Source organism: Cryptococcus neoformans (genome assembly GCF_000091045.1).
Source record: "Cryptococcus neoformans var. neoformans JEC21 chromosome 14 sequence".
NCBI lineage: Eukaryota > Fungi > Basidiomycota > Tremellomycetes > Tremellales > Cryptococcaceae > Cryptococcus > Cryptococcus deneoformans.
The window spans coordinates 13434-32885 of record NC_006683.1 but is presented as its reverse complement, the minus strand read 5'-3'; the positions used below and the strand labels follow the sequence as shown (position 1 = coordinate 32885).

The 19452-nt window shown below is 51.1% G+C and overlaps 6 protein-coding genes across 6 annotated transcripts; 4 read left to right on the top strand and 2 right to left on the bottom strand.

Annotated features, from left to right (window-relative positions):
- The first annotated feature begins 200 nt into the window (after window positions 1-200).
- On the top strand, window positions 201-1346 carry CNN00090 (ribosome biogenesis-related protein, putative). Its single transcript, XM_568518.2, has 3 exons — window positions 201-295; window positions 344-771; window positions 820-1346. Exons 1-3 carry the CDS (start codon window positions 255-257, stop codon window positions 1290-1292), a joined length of 942 nt encoding a protein of 313 aa, XP_568518.1. The 5' UTR covers window positions 201-254; the 3' UTR covers window positions 1293-1346.
- A 69-nt stretch (window positions 1347-1415) lies between these two features.
- Window positions 1416-3127, top strand: CNN00085 (hypothetical protein). The gene is made up of 3 exons (XM_024658865.1): window positions 1416-1531; window positions 1584-2792; window positions 2920-3127. The coding sequence occupies exons 2-3, from the start codon at window positions 1812-1814 to the stop codon at window positions 3019-3021; spliced, it is 1083 nt and encodes a 360-aa protein (XP_024514681.1). The 5' UTR covers window positions 1416-1531; window positions 1584-1811; the 3' UTR covers window positions 3022-3127.
- A 19-nt stretch (window positions 3128-3146) lies between these two features.
- Window positions 3147-5936, bottom strand: CNN00080 (glycylpeptide N-tetradecanoyltransferase, putative). Its single transcript, XM_568517.2, has 12 exons — window positions 5619-5936; window positions 5474-5562; window positions 5290-5393; window positions 5049-5216; window positions 4883-4974; window positions 4709-4825; window positions 4445-4615; window positions 4042-4354; window positions 3671-3964; window positions 3534-3599; window positions 3451-3478; window positions 3147-3350 (listed from the first exon to the last, which is right to left on the bottom strand). Exons 1-12 carry the CDS (start codon window positions 5882-5884, stop codon window positions 3256-3258), a joined length of 1803 nt encoding a protein of 600 aa, XP_568517.1. The 5' UTR covers window positions 5885-5936; the 3' UTR covers window positions 3147-3255.
- A 141-nt stretch (window positions 5937-6077) lies between these two features.
- CNN00070 (protein-nucleus import-related protein, putative) lies at window positions 6078-11233 on the top strand. The gene is made up of 12 exons (XM_024658348.1): window positions 6078-6402; window positions 6471-6641; window positions 6695-6798; window positions 6865-6978; window positions 7045-7641; window positions 7710-8544; window positions 8642-8760; window positions 8847-8936; window positions 9038-9204; window positions 9271-9757; window positions 9823-10822; window positions 10879-11233. The coding sequence occupies exons 1-12, from the start codon at window positions 6111-6113 to the stop codon at window positions 11151-11153; spliced, it is 4251 nt and encodes a 1416-aa protein (XP_024514030.1). The 5' UTR covers window positions 6078-6110; the 3' UTR covers window positions 11154-11233.
- Window positions 11234-11285: 52 nt separating this feature from the next.
- CNN00060 (RNA polymerase II transcription factor, putative) lies at window positions 11286-15365 on the bottom strand. Its single transcript, XM_024658347.1, has 6 exons — window positions 15324-15365; window positions 14532-14901; window positions 13947-14363; window positions 13507-13889; window positions 11648-13434; window positions 11286-11574 (listed from the first exon to the last, which is right to left on the bottom strand). The coding sequence occupies exons 2-5, from the start codon at window positions 14764-14766 to the stop codon at window positions 11710-11712; spliced, it is 2760 nt and encodes a 919-aa protein (XP_024514029.1). The 5' UTR covers window positions 14767-14901; window positions 15324-15365; the 3' UTR covers window positions 11286-11574; window positions 11648-11709.
- Window positions 15366-17038: 1673 nt separating this feature from the next.
- Window positions 17039-19071, top strand: CNN00050 (Rds1 protein, putative). The gene is made up of 7 exons (XM_568514.2): window positions 17039-17542; window positions 17626-17848; window positions 17915-18014; window positions 18080-18218; window positions 18288-18372; window positions 18436-18602; window positions 18672-19071. Exons 1-7 carry the CDS (start codon window positions 17327-17329, stop codon window positions 18885-18887), a joined length of 1146 nt encoding a protein of 381 aa, XP_568514.1. The 5' UTR covers window positions 17039-17326; the 3' UTR covers window positions 18888-19071.
- Window positions 19072-19452: the final 381 nt, after the last annotated feature.

The following is a 19452-nucleotide window of genomic DNA, read 5'->3' as shown; positions in this document are numbered from 1 at the left end:
GGAGGGGGAGGGGGACTCACGGTTGACGAGTGCGCCGAACATTGGGGTGGGTGGGTGGACGAGTGGTGGTGAAGAGGAGAGAGGATATCCCCGCGGTGAGATTGGTCCGTGCGGCCCCGAGCGAATATCCGCGAGTGAGTTTGTGGGTTTTCTCCGGGCGTCGATATTTCGCAGATATTCGCAGATACCTTGCAGATATTCGCAGATAATTCTCAGATAACTTGCAGATACCTTTATTCTCTCGCCCCCCCGCCATGGACGTCTCCCACGTGCTCGACGAGTACACCGCCAGCAAGTAAGTCGTGCCAGCTCCCCCCGTGTCATCCCCCGCTGACAGCCGCAGCACCACCGCCGTCCTCCCCCGCGCCGCACCCGTCCACACCGACCCCGCCCTGCTCGCCGCCTTTGACGCCTCCCCCCTCGACCCCGCAGCGTACGCCGACCGCGAGCGCCACCTGCTCCAGCTCACCCTCACCTCCACCCACGCCCTCGTCGCCGCCCTCTTCGCCCTCCCCACCACCCCCTCCTCCGCCGGCCCCGTCACCGCCTTCCCCCCGCCCACCACCCTCCTCCCCAGGGAGAAGCCGCTGCCCACGCCAAAGGCCCCCACCAAGTGGGAGCGCTTCGCCAAGGAAAAGGGCATAAGCCACAGGAAGAAGGAGAAGGACGTGTGGGACGAGGAGCGCCAGGAGTGGGTCCCGCGCTGGGGCAGGTTTGGCAAGAACAAGGACAAGGAGGACCAGTGGCTGCATGAAGTCAAGCCCGGCGACGGTGCGTCTGTCTTTCGTCCTGTTGACTTTTTGCGCTGACGCTTTCCAGAAGCCGACCAGGACCCGGGAAAGACGGCGCGCGGCGAGCGCAAGGCGCGCATCGCCCAGAACACCAAGCAGCACTCGGCCAACCTCGCCGTCGCCTCGGCCTCTGTCACCGCCGCCCGCGCCACCGCCGCCTCGGAGCGCGCAGCCCGCAAGGAAGAGCTCAACAGGAACATGCTCATCTCCAAGACGTCCACCGCGTCCTTGGGCAAGTTTGATAACAAGATTGAGGGCGAGCCGAAAGCGAGGGGCATGAAACGGAAATTCGACGCGAATATCCCTGGTGGAAGCGAGGGCACGGAAAAGGAGAGGCAGCTGTCCGTGCTCAAGCGGGTCGAGAGGGGCGAAACGAACAAGTCGAAGAGGGGCGGAGAGGGTGTCCAGGGCGGGTTGAATGTGAGGAAAGCGCTCAGGTTTAGTGGGGAAGGTGGGAAACTGAGGCCAAAGACGACGGGCAAGAAGGGCAAGAGAAAGTAGTCAACTCTTTAGATATAGTCTTTTAGATTTTTCCATGTAACCGTGTACCATACCATTGCTTGTTCCTTTCTTGTTTGATAAAGGATGTCGTATCTAGCGTGATAAAACCGAGTCAATGTATTGCAACACCATTAGCTCATATAATGCCCTTGAAATCTCCAGCTGACGGCCAGATCATTGCCGCCATCATCGAGATACTCGATAAAGATCCCCACCCTCATCCATCCTTCAATGCGCCGGTAGGTATCATTCCGGAAACCCTTGGCCCTCGCTGACAAATCATTTCCCAAGGCGTTTGGGTTTAACCGCCTTGCAGACAACCTCCGTGTCGCCCCATCCAGACTTTCGGTAGACCGTACGATCACGCTTATTCGGCCGCTTGCTGAGACGACGCTGTTCGATCGCCCGAGGGAACCGGTCGTCAAGTCTTAGCGAAAGGGGCCAAAGGGGCTGGGGCTGGGAAGAGAGGTTTGGGTGGTTTTTGAGACGGTTTCGTATCCCGAGAAGGAATGGGGGGGTATGGATGGGGTTCAGAAGAGATATTTAGATTGTTCGGTGGTGACGAGGACGAGGAGCGACGTATCGACGACGAGCTCGGGTTCGATGTTGTCTCTCCCCAGACCGCCAGCTCGTAGGCGCACCGGACGTCCCCTTGACGCATCCATTTCTTATCCGCCTCTGACCCCTGCAAGTAACACTATGGGCAAGACGGTTGATGACATACCAAACCTCCCTCCAGGCGCTGGATATAACCTTTCTAACCTTTCTAACCTTTCTAACCCTAACCCTTCTGTAAGCCTTCCGAAGAAGGGGAAAGATGATAGTCGAAGGGGAAGAGATTGTCCTTCCTTCGGCCTACCCCATGACCCGCACCCATTTCCAAACTCTAAAAATGTTGACCGGCAAGAGGACAAGGTGAGGGAAAAAACCAACGAGCCGCTTTTGAGCGTCCCGAATGCATCAAGACAACAGCCAAAAAGGGATGGGGATTCAAAAAACGAGGAAGGAGAGGATGATATCATCAGTGCTTACGAGTATGGCGATAGTGAGAAAAGTGACCAAGGGAAAGGCACGAGTACAGGCCGCCGAGCCAACGAAAATGGAGATAACGAAGAGGATGTGGAAAGGGTTGTGATAGACAGCGAATCAGATGATGGTCGTAACGTAGATGGAGAAGAAGGACGGAGTGACAACGGTCGTGGGCGTGAAAGCGAAAAAGAATCGATATCTGCAGCATTGTTAAATAATCATCCATCCCAGGACGAGGCAGCAGATGAAGGTGAAGAAAAACGGGAAAGAGCGGTGGAAAGAGAGGGCGACAGAGCCCTTACCACCAAAGAAAGCTCCAAGAAGAAAAAAAAGCAGAGGCGTAAAAACAGACATGAGCACAGGCACCGCTCATTCTCCCATTCCTCAAAGGAGAAGAAGAGACACAATAAAGAAGATGGATGGTTTGAAGTAGCGTTCAAAGGTCTTCCGTTCGGACCAGACGTACCCGGGGTAAGTCAGAATACCATCTACTATTCCTCGACTCGCCGCGCCGAGTTACGATCGTCAGGGAGCTGATGCGATTGAATTGACCCCTTTAACCTTGCCTTTGATGTTTGATATTGGCGTGATTATCTAGTTCAAGGCGGTCGGTTGGATGAAGAAACAGTGGCGGCTCTTGGTGGCAGAAGCTGTGCTCATCCTTGGGTTGGTGTATATCATCCAAGCAACCGGACTGTGATCAAAAATATTCAGTCTCCCTTCTTTTCCTGGAGTGTTGGAGTGTTACATGATGAGACCCCTGCGATTGGAATGGGAGGTTGCAATGACCGCAAGACTTAACTTTTTTTTCCTTTTTTTCTGCAAGGTATGCATGTCATAGCAGTAGCGTAGTATTGTATCAAAAAATGTCAAGGAGATTATCCTACCCGCTCGGCGCGGTCGAAGAGAATTGAGCGATTGGAGATGGCTGAGGTTAGAGCATGACAACGCCGATCTTGGATCCTTGTTTGGCAGTTGTGGAATGATGTCCGCCATCGATAGGGGCGCAGTTCCAGTTGTACAGGTAATCTATAGATAATCACCGTTTGGTCAGCGTGATGGTCATTAAGTTTTCGAATGCGAATAGGATGGGAGGATTTAATGCACAGGGGACGAGGGACGGACTTACAGTTGAGGTATCCATCGCCTGGTCCGAACTATGACGAGAAAAAAAAAGGGTTAGCATGGCAGTACGCAGGGTTATGAGCTCACCTTTTGTTCTTGCAAGAACATGTTGTTGTCGAGTAACGTCAGTGCGTTGAAGACATCGAAACCAGCCTAGGTAAAAAGGAAAAGAGGAGGTATGAGTTTTCTCCATCGTTTGCAAAGGGAGGTGTAAAGAGCCTCACCTGTTTGGCGATGATCAGTATATCCGCAGTCAGCGCATTCAACCTCGTCTCCAACTTTTTCTTCGTTTTCGCATCTTCCCCTCCCGTACCCACAGCCGCTACCGAGCTTTCTCCGGCATTGGCATCGACATCGACATCAGAGTTGGCAGAAGAGGATGAGGGCGGGAAGACGACGTCGGTAGCGTAGTAGAACATGTAAGCGGCATTGAGCAAGTTGTGTTTGGGGTGTTTCATGATGGTTGAGGGGAGGGCGTAGAAGGAGATGAGGTCGGTGATACGGTGGGTTGTTGGGTCCTTTGTAAGGAAAAGGCAAGGGGGTCAAAGTTGGCTTGGATATGGGACGAAGGGGAAGGAAAAGAGATAAAACCCACCTCGACGACATAGGCCCAAACGACCTGCTCTACCCTCCTCCCGCCCACCTCCTTCCCCTGTCCACTCAAAAGCCAATGCTCAACCTCGTCATCATCCCTGAACGCTTGCGCCACATCGAACCTATCCAGATATCTCCTCAACAGAGCTCCAACTTGGGGCACGTCTTCCTTCTTCATCTCGCGGAAACCGGGGATACGGGGGTGAGAGGGAACAGAGTATTGTTGTACGAGACGAGCGATGGTGCTTCCCCGGGGAAGGGGGGAGAAGCCAATGTCGACGAGTTTGGGGGGGTTGAGGTTGCGATGGAAGTATCTGTGGAGATAGGGATGAAATTGGGGGTCGAATACGTCAGTCCTGAAAATGCATGGGAAGGGGACTGGAGAGCAGCATGTTTTGACTTACCGACAGGTACCGATAGGAGTAGGGAGGATGACACCAGCAGTGTAGATGGCTTGCCAGATATTTGTCAAATTGACTCGTCGGGTGACTTCTTTGATTAATACCGGTGCGAGGCGCTTGGATCGGAGTTTTTTGTGGACGCAAAGAAAGTTGATCTCGGCCGCGGGGAATGTCCTAAAGGGGAGGTGGGTGGAGAGGTCAGCATACAGGGCATTTAGGCTGCTAGGGTATTGATTGCAATGTAAAAAGTAGAGAGATGTGACTTACTTGGCACGAACGCGAATGTCAATCTTGATACCAGAAATGAAAGCAACAAGTTTCTTTGTCTTTTGTACGCGTACACCAATGTGCCAGTCTGGCAAGTATCCTGGAGCGGTAAGTGCCCTGAACAAGGATATTAGCGAGCGTAAAAGCTGGCTTGCTGATTTAGTATACACGTACCAGAGTAAGAATTCTCTAGAGTAGTTAAATCGGAACATGGCATCGTCATCCTCTACATAATTTTCGCATAACAGGACGTAAACTTCTTTACTCTGAGTAAAAGGATATGAATGAGCTGCAGTTAACGGTATCATAAAAGACACGAAAGATTGAGGCAGAAACTTACTTGCTCCTCGTCATTGATATCGATAGTGCTCCATTCGAATCCAGCGGGTAAAACCCCAGGTTCTTGTCTGACGTCTGCGGGGGTTTTGGGATCGTCGATAGGGCCTTCTTCAATAGGAGCTGGAGCGCCGGAACCGGTGATCTGAGGAACGGGCTGGGTCTTCCAAAACTATTGAGAGGCGTAAGTGCTTGAAACAGCAGATGAAACGGTAATGGTCTGAGGTCGGGGAAAGAGTGCCTACCTTGTGCTCGCCGAGGTTCTTGGTACCAGACTTATTGCCCAAAGCTATTTTACCATCAAGGATCTTCATCAAATCCGCCGCTTTCAAAGCACGTCGAATCTCCTCTACAGCCCGTCTTTTTTGTCAGTCTTGAAAATTGGATGGGACAAGTCGAGATGGGATGGACTGGGACGACAAAACTTACCGTCGGTAGCGGCCTTGCTATCAGAGGAATCCATCTGCCCTCTTACAGCATTGATGACTTCCTGAGGGGCTTGACCTGTAGCGATAGTCCTACACGACGCGAAGTCAGAGATGATGGGAAAGAAGGAAATACAAAAGACACGAACTTGAGCTTTTCGACAGCTTTGCTAGCCTTTCCCTTCTTCTTCTTCTTCTTTTTCTTCTTCTTGTCTCCAAGACCTTCCCCTCCCTCACCATCCTCAGGCTGTTCATCGCCATCCTCCCCATCAACACCCTCCTCAGCGGCATCGGCATCATCTTCACCGGCATCTTCCTCGACGGCTTCTTCTCCGAGCTTCTGGAATTTGTCGAGGACTTCCTCTACGCCAGGTTGCGGTTCTGCCGGGAGGGATTGGTTGGGTAGACTGGACATCGTGAGTAGTCAGCGAAAGCAAGGAATATATGGGGGGGGAAATGGAAAACAAAGGGGGTTTTCGGGAAGCACTCGCAATGTGACAAGTCGTGACATCATGGGGAAAAATGTTACGTAAATAGGAGGAAAAGCAACTGAGGTGCGGCCCAACAAACGCTCACTTGCTCGTCTTCTTCCGATGCATAGGTTATTCTCATCACCAGAGAACCACCCTCGTCTCTCAGCAATGTCAGAGGGACAAACACACCAGGATAACCCTGATCAACCAGGGCAGTCCACACAACTCCCACAGCAACCTCCTCCACAGCTTGCCGCCGCGCAACAGGGCGAAACACTCCCATCCACAGCACCTCAAACAGACATTACACAGGCTGTACCTCTTCCGGATGATATCCGACAACAGATTGAGCAAGAACAGGCTCTAGCGGATGCACATAAAAGAGTCAGAGAGCTGGAGGAGCAAGTCGGGAAGCTGAGTACGGAGAAGGAAGGGGTGGTTGGGGAGAGAGATGGAGCGGGTAGGTTTTTTGTTCATGCTCTACTCGTGTGCTAGGCAAGTCAAGGTCACTGATAATATTTCGCTTAGTGGCTGCCTCGAATCAGCTCCGCACGCAGCTTTCAAACCTTCAATCATCCCATCACAAAACCACTTCCGAACTTTCAGTGTTGCAGACCCGTTTAGATTCGATAGAGAGGGAGAAGAAGGAATTATACGAAGAAGCTGAAAGGCTGCACCAGCGATCAAACAAGAATATCCGTAAGTATCATCCTGAAGCTCACAAAGTAATCGAACTGATTCCGTTTCTGTAGAGGAATTGTACGCTTTGAGATCGGCCAAGACGGATGCTGCCCAAAAGATTGCGCATCTCGATGTTGAAGTCTCCGAGTTGAGGATGATCACTGAGACTGCCAAAGTTCGTTTTTGCGTCTCTACTTAAACCGCTGACCATCCCTGCTGACGATGCCTGATTTCTACTTAGTTTAACGAGAAGAGAAGCATTCAAGCTTTGGAAAGCGCTCGTGCTGAGATTATCTCTCTGAGCAAGGCTGTTTCGGAGGTTGAAGAGCGGTTCGGCAAGTACCGCGCTGAAGCTGTAAGTTTGCTCTTCTGATTACGCCAAAGCAGATGTGAAAGGGAAGAGAGCTGATGAGACATGTAGCAATCTGATCAAAGTAAATTCCGAGCCGAAAATGAATCTCTCCTCACCCGACTCAACACACTTGAACAGTCCCATCGCTCCCTTCAGCGTGCATACAACGACCAGTCTTCCCGTTTAGCCGAGGCCCACGCTTCTATTGCAACTCTCACTTCCACTGCCGCTGCCAACAAGGCCGCTGTTGCTGTTGATGTGCTTGCGATGGAAGAAGCCAACCGTCTTCTCGAACGCCGGTTGGATGAGGCGAGATCGACTGTGCTTGAGAGAGAGGCGGAGCTGGAAAATATGGCGTCAGCTCACGAAGAGAGAGAAAAGAATTGGGAAGCCAAGGTGAAGAAGGAGGAGAGGATGAGGAAGGAGGTGGAGAAAAAGATGGGCGAGTTGAAGAATATTGCAGATAGACTTGACATGGCGGAGGGTAGAGGAGGTTATGTGAGTGCTTCAGCGGCGGTGGTAGGGGAGATGAGAAAAGATGGGAAGAGTTATACACAGTTGTATACGGACTTTACGATTCAGGAGAGTAGATTGCAAGCGGCAGAAGGGGAGGTGGAGAGGTTGACAAATTTGCTGGATGAAATTAGCCAGGAGCTCAATGAAAAAGTGGGTTCAAATCTTTTTTCTTTTGATAGGTCACTAAGCAGGGACTAAATTAATTTACAACTTGACAGAAACCCATCCTCGATGAGCAAGCGGCCGAACACGCTCGCGCCATCGAACGCGCCAATGCCCTCGCCTCCGAACTTGCCTCTGTCATTTCCACGCGGGACGCCCTCCAAAATGAAGTAAAATCTCTTCAAGCAGCATCTACCCACCATACCTCTGAAGTTTCTTCCCTCCAATCTTCGGTTGACGACCTTTCTCGACAAGTCAAAACACTCCTCCGCCAGATTGCCATCAAGGATGACCCATCACTCGCTTCTGTCCCTATGGACGGTGATGCCGAAGTGGGTCCGACTGGGGATATCATCACCGACCATCTTGTCGAATTCCGCTCTATCCGCTCACTGCAAGAGCAGAATCAACGTCTCTTGAAGATTACGAGGAGTCTGATGAAGAAGCTTGATGAGCGGGAAATTGCGAGGGCAGAAGGGGAGGAGGAGGATGAGGTGACGGGTAGGACGCTGGATGAGGCTACGGAGATGATAAAGAAGCTTCATAAGGATTTGTTGGATGCCCAAAAGAGGGTGGGAGACGTTACGAGGGAGAGGGATTTGTTCTCCAAGTTGCTCTCAAAGGGTGAAGGCCTTCGATGGTCTATCTCCGCTTCTTCTGGTTATCCTGGCGCCCACGGTACCCAGCACGGTCACGGGCCTTTGGATGAAGATACCGAAACGTCGTCGAACCAGCAACTCGCTACCCTCCAAGCAGAGTTGGATGTCCTTAAAGAAAAGGCTCATGGCGATTTGGAGGAAGCGAGGAAGGAGATTAGGAAGAAGATGGAGGAAGCGGCGAGGGCTGATGTGGAGAAGGCTAGGGCAGAGGCCAAGGTCGGGTTGCTTGAAGGTAAGTGCCTGACTCCAATTCAATTCTCATTTTTGTCGACGACCAAAAGAATAAGATGTACTGATGACCCGACTCTTTCTTATTTGCCGAATGATAGAACAAGCCAAGGCGCTTACCGAAGCGAGTCAACAGCAAAAGACAGAGTTTGCGGGGCTTGAGACGCAGTTGAGGCAGTTGCAGGGTGCTGTCGCCCAGGCTTATAATGAGCAGCGAGCGGTGCGTCCAAGTTCCCTTTTTCGTTTCCCAACTTCACGTCATTTGAGATATGGGGTAAATGCTGATTGGCATTGGTCGCTTGATAGGCGCTCGAGCAAGTTGCGGCTCGACAAGCGGAATCTGATAGGTTGAGGAATGAAGCTGCCATGCTCCGTGCCGAGAAGGATCAGTGGAAGGTACGCCTATGAGATCCCCTTCCATCCCTTCCCCTCCCACCCTTTCACCTTCCATTGGGAATAAAACTGATCATCGATTTTTCGCGCCTTGGTGGGAATAGAGCGTCGAGGCTCGTTTGCAATCCGACTTTGCACAAGTACAAGCCGAACGCGTCAAGCTTCAGCAGTTGACTGACAACCTTCAGAATGTTGCGAACGAGGCCGAGAAGAGTAGGGTTGAGGAGAAAGAGGGGCTGGAGAAGCGAATCGAGGAGGTACAACGTGAAGCGTAAGTTTCTCCTCGTTATTCGCTTTTGACCATTTATTTTTTTTACAAAGCTGACATTATGAATAGGACGGCTCTTCGTGAGCAAATTGAACAAGCTCGAGCTGCCACTCGCGAAGCCGAAAAAAAGTCTCAAGATTTCGAATCCCGCCTCGACGCTGCCACCACCTCTCTCCGGGCCGAAAAGGAGGCTGCCTCCGCCCTCGCTGCCGCTCGCGCCGAAGAGCTCGCCAAAGTTCAAGCCGATTACGAGAAGGCCAAGGCGGACTCTGAGAACAGACTTCGTATCGGACTCAACTGGAAGCGCCGCGTGGATACTCTGAACGAGCAGATTGGAAATACTGCCAAGACTCATATGGAGGCGGTTACTGAGAGGGAAAGGAAGGTGGAGGAAGCGGAGAAGAAGGTGAAAGCAGCAGAGGAGGAGGTGCAGACGTTGAAGAAGAAAGTGGAGGAGGCGGAGGGAACTGTGCAGAGGTTGCAGACCGAGTTGGCGAACACTCAGAAGACGGAAGGACAGGCGCAGGGTCAAGCTCAGGCTGATAGCACCGCCTTGGTGAGTTCCCCTACATCCATTTTGCCGCCACGAGACATCGCATTGCTGATATCGCTTTTTTCTAGACCGAGCTCCAAAACGAGAAAAACCAACTTGCTGAAAAGCTCGCCCAGGCCGAAAAGGACCTCGAAACTCTCAAGGCCACCGCCGCACAAGAGGACAAAGAGCGAGACGAACGCTATGAGAACAATGTCGCTCGAGTGAACCGCGTAAACGCACAGATGAAGGCAAGAATTGACGCACTCATTTCGGAGAAACAAATGACCCAAACGAGTGTCGAGAGTCTGCAAGCCAAGGTTTCAGAATTGGAAGGGAAACTTACTGAGCTCGAGTCCGCAGCGGCAAACATCAACGCCAATTCCGCTGCACCGGCCGATGCTGCTGTTGGTCCTGTTACCGGAATCACTGCCGCAACCACAACCGCCACTGCTACTGAAGAGACAAAGCCTTCTCAAGAGCAGATTGATGAAGCTGTCAAGGCTGCAGTCGCCGCGCGAGAGGCAGAGCTTCAATCCAAATTCGCCAAGGACCTCGAAGAAGCTACCACTGCTGCTGCTACCGCTGCCGCTGCTGCCGCCTCCACTTTTGCACCCCAATCTACGACTGCCTCCGCGCCCGCTCCTGCTACACCTGTTATAGACGCCGAAGCTACCGCCAAGAAGACTGCCGAGCTTGAAGCGACTTTCGAAACTCGTGTCGCCGAGGCTGTCCAAGCCGAAAAGACCGCATTGGAAGAGGAGATCAAGCAGCTCAAGGGGCAGGTTGAGGAACTCAAGAACAAGATCAAGGCGCTTGAGAGGCAAGTAAAGACGGCGGAAATTTCGAGAAAAACTTTGGAGAGACAGAAGACCGAAGTGGAAAAGAAGCTGGGAGAGGCTACATCGGCTGCTGCTGCGACCGCTGAGAGTGCGGCGCCGGCTGGAGCTACAGAAGAAGTGAAGCAGGAAGAGGGATCGGCTCAAGGCGCCGCGGCGGCAAAGGTTACAGCGACGAGGGGCCGAGGAAGAGGAACAGCGACCAGGGGACGAGGCGGAGCGACAGGACGACCGAATCCTGTATTGAGTGGTGAGTACTTTATTTGTATTGGAGGTCCCTTCTTCATTGCTCATGTTCTGCAATAGCTGTCAATGCTACCCTTGCCGCCGCTACACCGCCAGCTACAGCCGAACCCAGTGGCACAAAGCGTCCTTTACCCGAAGACGGAGAGATTACTACCAACGAGAACACACAGACTGCTGCTGCTGGGAGCGCTTCACCTGCGGTAGGTTCTGGAGAGAGGGGAGGGAGGTTATTAAAGCGACCAAGAGGTGCGGCTGCGACAAGGGGAGGGCGTGGAGGACGAGGAGGAGGGGCAGGCAGCGGTGCTGGAGGTGGTGGTGCTGGTGAGACGAGCTAAGTGAGATAACAGTTGAAATGGAAAAAATTTAATGTAATCATATCGAGTATCTCCACTACTACTATGAATCTTACGTCTGAATCACGATTTATTTGTGTCACGTTCGAAATGAGAAAGAAGCATATTCATTTTCGCACACACATTAAGCAAACATATCATATAAAAATAATGAGACTCATAAGGAACAGTAATACACTGATTTGTCTTCCCACTTTCCCCGCACCAAGGACTCTTTCGAACAACCTCTACATGGTACTGTCTTGATAACTGCAGTTAGATGAACTCGAAAAGTTGAGATAGTCAAACACATTAAAGTGATAGCGAGAATATAAAGAAAGAGCACAAAGATAAAAAAGAAAAAAGACGCAAAGGAAGAAAGTTGTTATTGTCCAACGGATAGAATAGCCTTGCCAAAAAGATGCTATCATAGGAGACCAGTTAGCTAGATGATGTTGCAGAACAGAGTAAGATTGAGCGGACCCTAAAGTACTCACGAAAGGGGAAACAACCGATTCTTCGTGGCGTTCGCCCGGTTCTCTTCTTTCGACACCACGATTTACATCCCAATACCCATCAACCTCCCTCCTTCCCTCCCTGCCCTCTCTTCACCTGAGCCAAACATTCCTATCTCCATATCCATGCCATCCATCTCACGCAAGTGGCCCATATCGCCCATATCACCCATATCACCCATGTCGCTTATACTACCCAGATTACCCATGTCACCCATATCGCCCATATCTCCCATATTGCGGATATCTCGTATCTCCCTCATATCTCGCAAATCACCCATCTCTCCCATATCGTTCATGTCACTTATGTGGCGCATGTCGCCCAGACCAGCTGCAGAGAGCGATTGCGAATTTGGTGAACGAGTGCCGTAGTAGTAGGCATTCTCCACGTCTGCTTGAGCTTGTGCTTGGGTAGCAGAGACTGCCTGGGGTTGAAGATGACCGTGCTCAGCATGAGGATAATGGTGAAGAGTGCGGGCGTAGCTATGCGCATGAGAAGAGGGATGGCGGTATTCAGGAGGATAATGGAATGTCGAGACTGACATAGGGGATAAAGGCGAATTTTGCTGGTGATGATACTGGTGTTGTTGATGTTGATGACCATGCTGACTATGTTGAGCGCCCATCTCTGAATCGATCTCCCCACCCATCCTCTCCAGCCTTGCCGCGGACGCTTCCGCTCTCCTCTGCGCAATTGTGCCGGTCATCACCCCTACCCCTGATCCCAGTTTGGGGCTCGCTGCACCGGAAGAGCTCGCGATCCTAGGGGAGCTTACACCAATACCTATACCCAAACCTTGGGCCTTTCCTTTTCCGCTGAGGCCTTTACCAGTAGATGATCCGCTAGCACCAGGTGACGACCCATTCGCCTGGCCGGATCCTACATATTCAGCAGGCAAATTCGGCACGGGCGGTATATCCATTCCTTGCTCCAACTTTATGCCCATCTCGCCGACTGCTGAAGAGGTAGAAGCTTGACGTCGGCGGGAAGGGAGCCGCTTCTTTGGTCGATTAGCGGGGGATGATACGGATACCGAGTGGTTGGCATTGGCCAAGTTGTTTTTGTTGGAGTTTGCGGCCATATTGGCGTTGGCGCGAGGTGTAACAGGCGTTGAAATACCTTGACCGAGTGGCCCATGTCCCATTGTAGGCGTATGCAGTTGGCTTGGCGTTGGGGTCCTCCCCATACCTCCTCCTTGCCCAGACGAAGTCATAGGCGGAACTTGCGTTACAGAACCCATTGAGCCCGATCCAGGTAAAGAAGGTAACGAAGGTATCGAAGCCGAGGATGGAGGAAGAGTAGACAAAGTCGTAGGGGGTGTCGCGGATATACCGAGCGCTGAGAGTGATTTCAGTTGTTGCTCTCGACGACTGAGCTCAGGCTGGTTCGGATTCGGAGAAGAGTTCTGATTCTGGACATGAGATTGTATCTGAGCTTGTTGTCTTTGGGCTTGGGCTGCTTTAGCCGCCGCGTGAGCTTGAACTTGAGCAGTTGCTTGAGCCTGTGCTGCGGCTGACACCTGCATTTGCACCTGCGCTTGAGCTTGGGCATGGGCTTGTGCCGCCTGAGCTTGTGTTTGGGCATGAGCTTGAAGCTGGGCGGCATTCTGCTCGGCTGACAAGGCCTGACTCTTCGCCATTGCCGCGCTTGCTCCAGCAGGTAACTTGTGAGGTCGTATCGCCAAGCCACCATTCTTCGACTTCGTAGCGGACATGGGTCCGACAGGTTCGCCGTCGGGACCGAAACCATCAGGAGCGTTGAGACATGCCTATTGGAGAAGAAAAGGACCATGTCAATAAAAGGTATTGCGACAAAGAGGGAAAAAGATGAAAGAACGTACTTGGATAAGATTCTTGCCCTCCGACTTCTGCACCAAAGGCTGCAACTTGTTCGTCGTGAATGTGTAGACTAGCCCAGTCTCAGATACCACCAATAACAACACTTGCGTTCCTGTCAAAATCGACAGCTCATACGCCTTCTTCATGATACCCGCCTTCCGCTTCGAAAACGTGATATGTCGACGAGACTTGTCAGGTATGTATTCAATCTTGATTTTACGTCGTTGGGGTTCGTCCTTGTCGGAAACATCGTTGTCGTTATCATTATCGTTTTCCGCATCGGGGTCGTGAGAATGGGAATTGGAATTAGAGTGAGGATGAGAAGGTGCGCGGGAGGCATGGAAGGGTTGGGAAGTGTTTGGGCGGGGACGTTTGGCTCGAGTATCTGTAATCCGAAAGTCAAGGTTCAGCCAACACAATAAAATTCGAGATAGATACATACCTTCTTCATCGTCTTCATCTTCTAAACCCGTCTCTGACTGGAACATGTCCATTCCACTATTAGGGTGCATGGACTGCATATGGTCGGTATGGGTGTGGGCGTGTGGCTGAGAATACGCTTGATGATGCGCGTGTGGGTGGCTTTGTTGGTTTGATTGGGAGGTGGGATGAGGTTGGGAAGGATGCTGTTGCTGCTGAGACTGATGAGCGTGATGTTGATGTTGTTGCTGCGCCTGAGGATGCCGATGCTGATGTTGCTGAGCGCCGTATCCGATCGATGGCATAGTGCCACTCATCCCCCCACTGGAAGGTAAAGCGGATGAATTGAGACCACCGCTTGAAGGAGCATCGGCAAGACTGTGACTAGTCGGAGGGCGAGAGAGCGAGTGTTGTGATAAAGTGGGAGTAAGAGCGGACGCTGTGAAAGATGAGTTAGCTGGTACTTTTTGCTAATTTCTTCCATCACGACACCTGTTTCTCGCTTGTCGCCATACAGGAGTATGCGACATCCGCCTCTCAACCAGTTCCAAGAACGGTCTCCTCCCCATGTCGCTTCGCTCCGCAAGTAAACCGCAACCTGACTTACTGGCAAAATCCATATCAATTCCCATTCCTTCTCCGAAATCTCCTTCTCCAAAACCACTTCCCATACCCATTTCACCCATACCCAATCCATCTCCTCTATCATTATCGTCCGCAATGTAGTCCTCCATCGTTATCGACACAGTTCTCGGCGAATGTGAATGCTGGTGGGCAGGATGAGAAGGGTGAAGATGATTCATATGAGGCGTACGAATGCGGGGTGAATAGGAATCCTCCATTTTCTGGTCGAGTCGGTTGGATGGGATACTCCGGGGGAGGTGAAACCAGAAGCGAACTAGATGTTACAGTTCCCCTGCGCCAGACTGGAGGATGTTGGATACAGTGATTGTCTCGTTACTGATATATTTGTGGCACTATCACGTGGTCAGCATGAGATGCTTAAAGCAATACAACAAGGCAAGGAGTGGAGATAGGAGATGTTGGATGTTTGGTTGCACCTTCAGCTGATTCGGATCTGAGTTACTACTTCAGCTCCCGCGTAGGGCCAGCCAATGACAATTGGAATAGGGTGGATGTGGTGAGCCTATGATTTCCTCTGTGTTGTGACTCGCGAACAGGAAGGAGTATACGGGTATAGCGAATGGATAGTGGATAACATTTGAAGGACGCGAAGCGATAAGATATAACTCTGCGAATTACCCATCTTGGGTTCTTTCCTGTTTGGGATGTTTTTCCCCTCGGCCCCGTGTTTGGCTTCCGAGTCGTGACTCCCCTTCAGCCGCACAGACGTTCGCTTCGGGCGGATCACTGAGAAAGGAAGGACTGTAGGACTCACAATAAGCTGCTGGGATGGATGGAGGGCGGATGGAGAGGATAGAGTAGAATGCATAATATGTAACATATAACAACACCCCTGGTCTTGTTTGCCTCTAGACACGGGGTTTTCCTGATTAGGTAATTCCAGCCACGTGCAGTTCGCGTGGTGCGGATAGGGAGTGTCCCGGCCCTTGCCTTCCTTTCGCGCAAACACTGCATAACGGCATCATGCCTCCCACTATGATAGATCATATATACATGATGTAGAGCTTATAATGCAGACATCTCAAGAGGAAGACAAAGGAAAATAAATGTGGGACCACTCTGCCGATCAACAAAGACTTGCTGAGAGACGGAATCTCATTCTAAACGGGCTACTCGAGATAGAGAGGATCGATATCGAACTTTGGCATCGTTTGTAGGCTTTTGTCTAGCCGATACTAGATGGGTCTCAGAGTAATGATGAATGGGATAATTGTTTCGCCATTCTAGAGCGTCCTTGGGTAGCTCACTCACCAAGACTTGTCCTCAGCTCCTGCCCCACCCAGTCCGTAAACAACATGGGGCGGCTTTTACACTTTCCCAACCCACTACAAACCCACTTGGATCAGGCCGAACAGTCCCCCTCGCACACCCCATCCTAATCGCCTTTGATTCCTCATACCACTCCACGAAAGCCGCCCGGGTTGAGGTGTAGTGCTGGCAGGTCTCATGTTGCTGGATGGGCGCTTGACCTGATAGATCAGTTAGTCTGACTTCGCAGTTAAAAGGTCGATAAGGGTTCCCCGTCGAAAGCGGCATCCCCGTCAAAAAGTAGGATACGAAGATATCTCCAGAGGGAACGTTGGTAGGGAGTTCTCGCCTGTGATGTTGTTAGCTTACCTCCAACGATGAACCCCAAACACCAACCACTCACCTGCTTCTTCTCCTATTGCCAATGCGCATACAGCCACTGGTACACATCCTCCAAACGGCTCCTCCAGCAAGTGCCCGCTAAATCTCTCATGCGGCTCCAATTTCTCCTTCCACTGATTATTTACTTTCAACAAGAACTTTGCCCGCTGCTGCTTGGCCATATCCCTATCCCTTTTCTGCGCCTCCTCCGGTAAAAGGTTGTGCAGTGTACCAGCTCGCAAACTCCGGTTTGAACCATGTCTCCACACCGAGGGACGCTAGGCTTTGGGTGAGGGTGATGTAGTGCTGGATACCCCGCTTTGTGAAGATTGTTGCTTGAGAGAGTAGGCAGATGAAGGGGGTCATGGGTTGGGGAAGGAAGGGCGACGTGAGGGCTGGAGGGGTATTTTGGGAGAACGGAATATGTGGGGGTGGGAGATGATGTTGGCGAGGAAGGAGGAGCGGATGTAAGGGGTTCGGGCCACAGCGTCGAAGGTTAGGATGTTGATATCGGGATGGCCGACGAGGAAATGCAAGTACCCTGCTTCGCCTGCGGTAGAGGTTTATACCTGTCGTACTAGAAGAGGCTAGATAAGTACCCATAAAAAAGCCTAGGGACGGGCATATCATCCCAGTGGGCAAGATTTTTGGAGTGTGATACGTACGTAAGTCATGCCATATCATGATTCCAGAGAATCCAGAATCCAAACTCAAGCCAGGCACCGGGTTAAAATAAGAGCTGGTAGAAATTAACCCTATCGCGCGAAACACTAAAATAAATAAAAAGATCCGCCGTGCGGCATCTCCACTAAAAAATATACATTTCGCTTCACTACGTACTTTCATGTAATGAGCCACTAGTATGGCCTTCAACATCGTCATACTGGATCACTACATGTTCCATCACATGCTAAAGCAACGTCATACAACTCGGATACAAGACTGTCATACGAGCGCGTGAAGATATTTTTCGACCAAAATTCACCTATCGATTTCCGTCCGCTATGACGCTCTCTCTGGTTCCCATGAACGCTCGTCATCGGACACTCCTCTCTTCAAGGATCGATATATATTCAACCAGATTTACTTCGGGCTCCCATCCACCACTCCCGCTTCTCCCTTCATAAGATGCTTTCCGCGCCAGTACTTGCTTCTGTATTTGCCCTTGCCTCGGCGCTCGTTGGCGCTGCCCCAACTGGCAATCTTACTGCTTCCCCCCCTCCTCAGGGTGGAATCAATACCACTGCCGATTCTCCTGCTCCCGTCTACGCTCCTGATTCAGATTTTGACTACCAGTCACTGGCCCTCGCTCTCCACCAGGAGTGGATTGAGCTCGATCTTTTCGTAAGCAACCGGCGTCTTACCTTTTTTTTAAAAAAAAAAAGGATCGAACATTGTTTACTAACTTAATCTTTCGCCTCTGATAGCATTACGGTCTTGTTCGATTCTCTGATGCTGAGTTTGAGCAGTATGGTATCAACGCAGAGCAGCGATCGCTCATTGAGTTCATGGCCGATCAGGAGGTTGGCCACGCCACTTTGATTTCCAACATGCTTGGTGCTTCTGGAGCTCCCAAGCAATGCACGTACAACTACTCGTCGGCATTCGAGACTGTTCCCGAGTACATCGACTTCTGTCAGCGCCTCACTCGTAAGTAGACGTGTCTCGCAACACATTCTTAAAACAGTGTACTGACAATCACCGTTTTCAATCAAGGTTGGGGAGAGTCTGGAGTCTATGGTTTCCTTCCTCACTTGGACTCCAGGCCCGCTGCTCAGCTCCTCCTTCAGTCCATTACGACCGAGGCCAGGCAACAGTAAGTTCTTTCCTTCTTTGATCTTCCGTCCGTGCCCTAGAGTCTTGACGCACGCTTGAACGTAGGATGATCTTCCGTCAGTTCGAGGGCTTGTTCCCTATGCCTGTCTACTTTGAGGTTGGAGTTCCTCAAAACTTTGCCTGGACTTTGCTCTCCCGCTACATCACTTCTTGCCCTTCGGAGAATAAGCCTCTTGAGTGGAACGTGAGTGTTTGGTCCGCAGTCTTATTTGCGTCCTTTCTTCCCCCTGAGGCTAATGCTTTTTCCCAACAGATCTTCCCTACCCTCGAAGTCGTCAACGGACCTTCTGGCATTGATGTTGGCTTTCAATCGGAACCTTACCCCAGCGGAGGTCCTGGTTAGTATTGCGCATTGTATTAATGACTTTTGAGTGCCTGACGAATGATTTGTTTCTCTCCAGCTATCACACACAATCGAACTGCACTCTCGTACCCTGGAATGCAGGTTGAGCTATCTTGGGAGGCTCCAGGATCCGTCGTCGGGCCTTACAACCAGTCGACCAAGGTAGGAGCTCAGGTTAACCTTACCAACACTACCGACCTTTATGTCGGATGGATTTCACAGCTTGTAAGTCGCCTTCAACAACCGTCTACTCGTTGCAACAGCAGCTGACTCGGAGCACTCCATCTGTATCAGAACACTACCTACACTCCTCTTAACGTCACTTCCAACATGACCGGCACTACCATCCAGCCCAACGCAACCGTCTTTGAAGAGACCCCCAACGACCAGATCGTCAACGGAACGTCCTTCGTCGTTATCGTTTCGAACCCTCTCCATGTCACTCCCTTCAACCTCTCGCTCATCAACGATTACGTCGTCGCTGGTCCTGCCCTCTATCAGGCCTCATAGTCATGGGGTGAAAATGAGCACATATCGCAAGTCTGTATAGTATTTTTTTTTGGTATGGAACATTTATAATTATATAATCCTTGTCATTAATTTATCGGAGGTTGACTCGGTTACATGTATTTCGTGTGTCAAGTTAGTGCAGTGTTGTATCTGCGATTATCTATGCAGGTTTCAAGTGTTTAGAGAGATCAGGCCAGCTTGACTTAAACCATTTACACAAGCGGTTTGACAGGGGATGGACAGATCACGGGGGATGGGTTGGGAGACGAGGACGACGGACAGATTCCGCTGTACGTAGACATGCACGTAGGTTCGTATTGTTTGTAGTGCGGGTCCGCTGGACGGACGGGATAGCAAAGGTATATAGACGATACCAAGTAGGTAGACTTCGTTACCAATGTGCCATCTATTCGTTCTCCCTTAATTCTTAATCTACTTTCGCTAAGACTTATCCTCTCCACACGTAAATATCTCCTACTTCGAATTCCTCCCTCTATATAATAGCTCCAGGGCAACTTAGCAGTAGAACAGATAGCCGACGGACAAACGTAGGATGGTTTCAGTG

Bases quoted from the DNA above. Each gene is read 5' to 3' on its own strand.
- CNN00090 (XM_568518.2), top strand. From the start codon at position 255: ATGGACGTCTCCCACGTGCTCGACGAGTACACCGCCAGCAA. The intron at 296-343 runs GTAAGTCGTGCC...TGACAGCCGCAG, and splicing joins GACGAGTACACCGCCAGCAA to CACCACCGCCGTCCTCCCCC. The intron at 772-819 runs GTGCGTCTGTCT...GACGCTTTCCAG, and splicing joins TGAAGTCAAGCCCGGCGACG to AAGCCGACCAGGACCCGGGA.
- CNN00085 (XM_024658865.1), top strand. From the start codon at position 1,812: ATGGATGGGGTTCAGAAGAGATATTTAGATTGTTCGGTGGTGACGAGG. The intron at 2,793-2,919 runs GTAAGTCAGAAT...GTGATTATCTAG, and splicing joins TCGGACCAGACGTACCCGGG to TTCAAGGCGGTCGGTTGGAT.
- CNN00080 (XM_568517.2), bottom strand. From the start codon at position 5,884: ATGTCCAGTCTACCCAACCAATCCCTCCCGGCAGAACCGCAACCTGGC. The intron at 5,394-5,473 runs GTAAGTTTTGTC...GACGGGCTGTAG, and splicing joins TAGCAAGGCCGCTACCGACG to AGGAGATTCGACGTGCTTTG. The intron at 3,965-4,041 runs GTGGGTTTTATC...TTCCTTACAAAG, and splicing joins TTTGGGCCTATGTCGTCGAG to GACCCAACAACCCACCGTAT.
- CNN00070 (XM_024658348.1), top strand. From the start codon at position 6,111: ATGTCAGAGGGACAAACACACCAGGATAACCCTGATCAACCAGGGCAG. The intron at 6,979-7,044 runs GTAAGTTTGCTC...TGAGACATGTAG, and splicing joins GCAAGTACCGCGCTGAAGCT to CAATCTGATCAAAGTAAATT. The intron at 9,758-9,822 runs GTGAGTTCCCCT...GCTTTTTTCTAG, and splicing joins AGGCTGATAGCACCGCCTTG to ACCGAGCTCCAAAACGAGAA.
- CNN00060 (XM_024658347.1), bottom strand. From the start codon at position 14,766: ATGGAGGATTCCTATTCACCCCGCATTCGTACGCCTCATATGAATCAT. The intron at 13,890-13,946 runs GTATGTATCTAT...TTCGGATTACAG, and splicing joins AGATGAAGACGATGAAGAAG to ATACTCGAGCCAAACGTCCC. The intron at 13,435-13,506 runs GTACGTTCTTTC...CTTCTCCAATAG, and splicing joins AGGGCAAGAATCTTATCCAA to GCATGTCTCAACGCTCCTGA.
- CNN00050 (XM_568514.2), top strand. From the start codon at position 17,327: ATGCTTTCCGCGCCAGTACTTGCTTCTGTATTTGCCCTTGCCTCGGCG. The intron at 18,219-18,287 runs GTGAGTGTTTGG...TTTTCCCAACAG, and splicing joins ATAAGCCTCTTGAGTGGAAC to ATCTTCCCTACCCTCGAAGT. The intron at 18,603-18,671 runs GTAAGTCGCCTT...CATCTGTATCAG, and splicing joins TCGGATGGATTTCACAGCTT to AACACTACCTACACTCCTCT.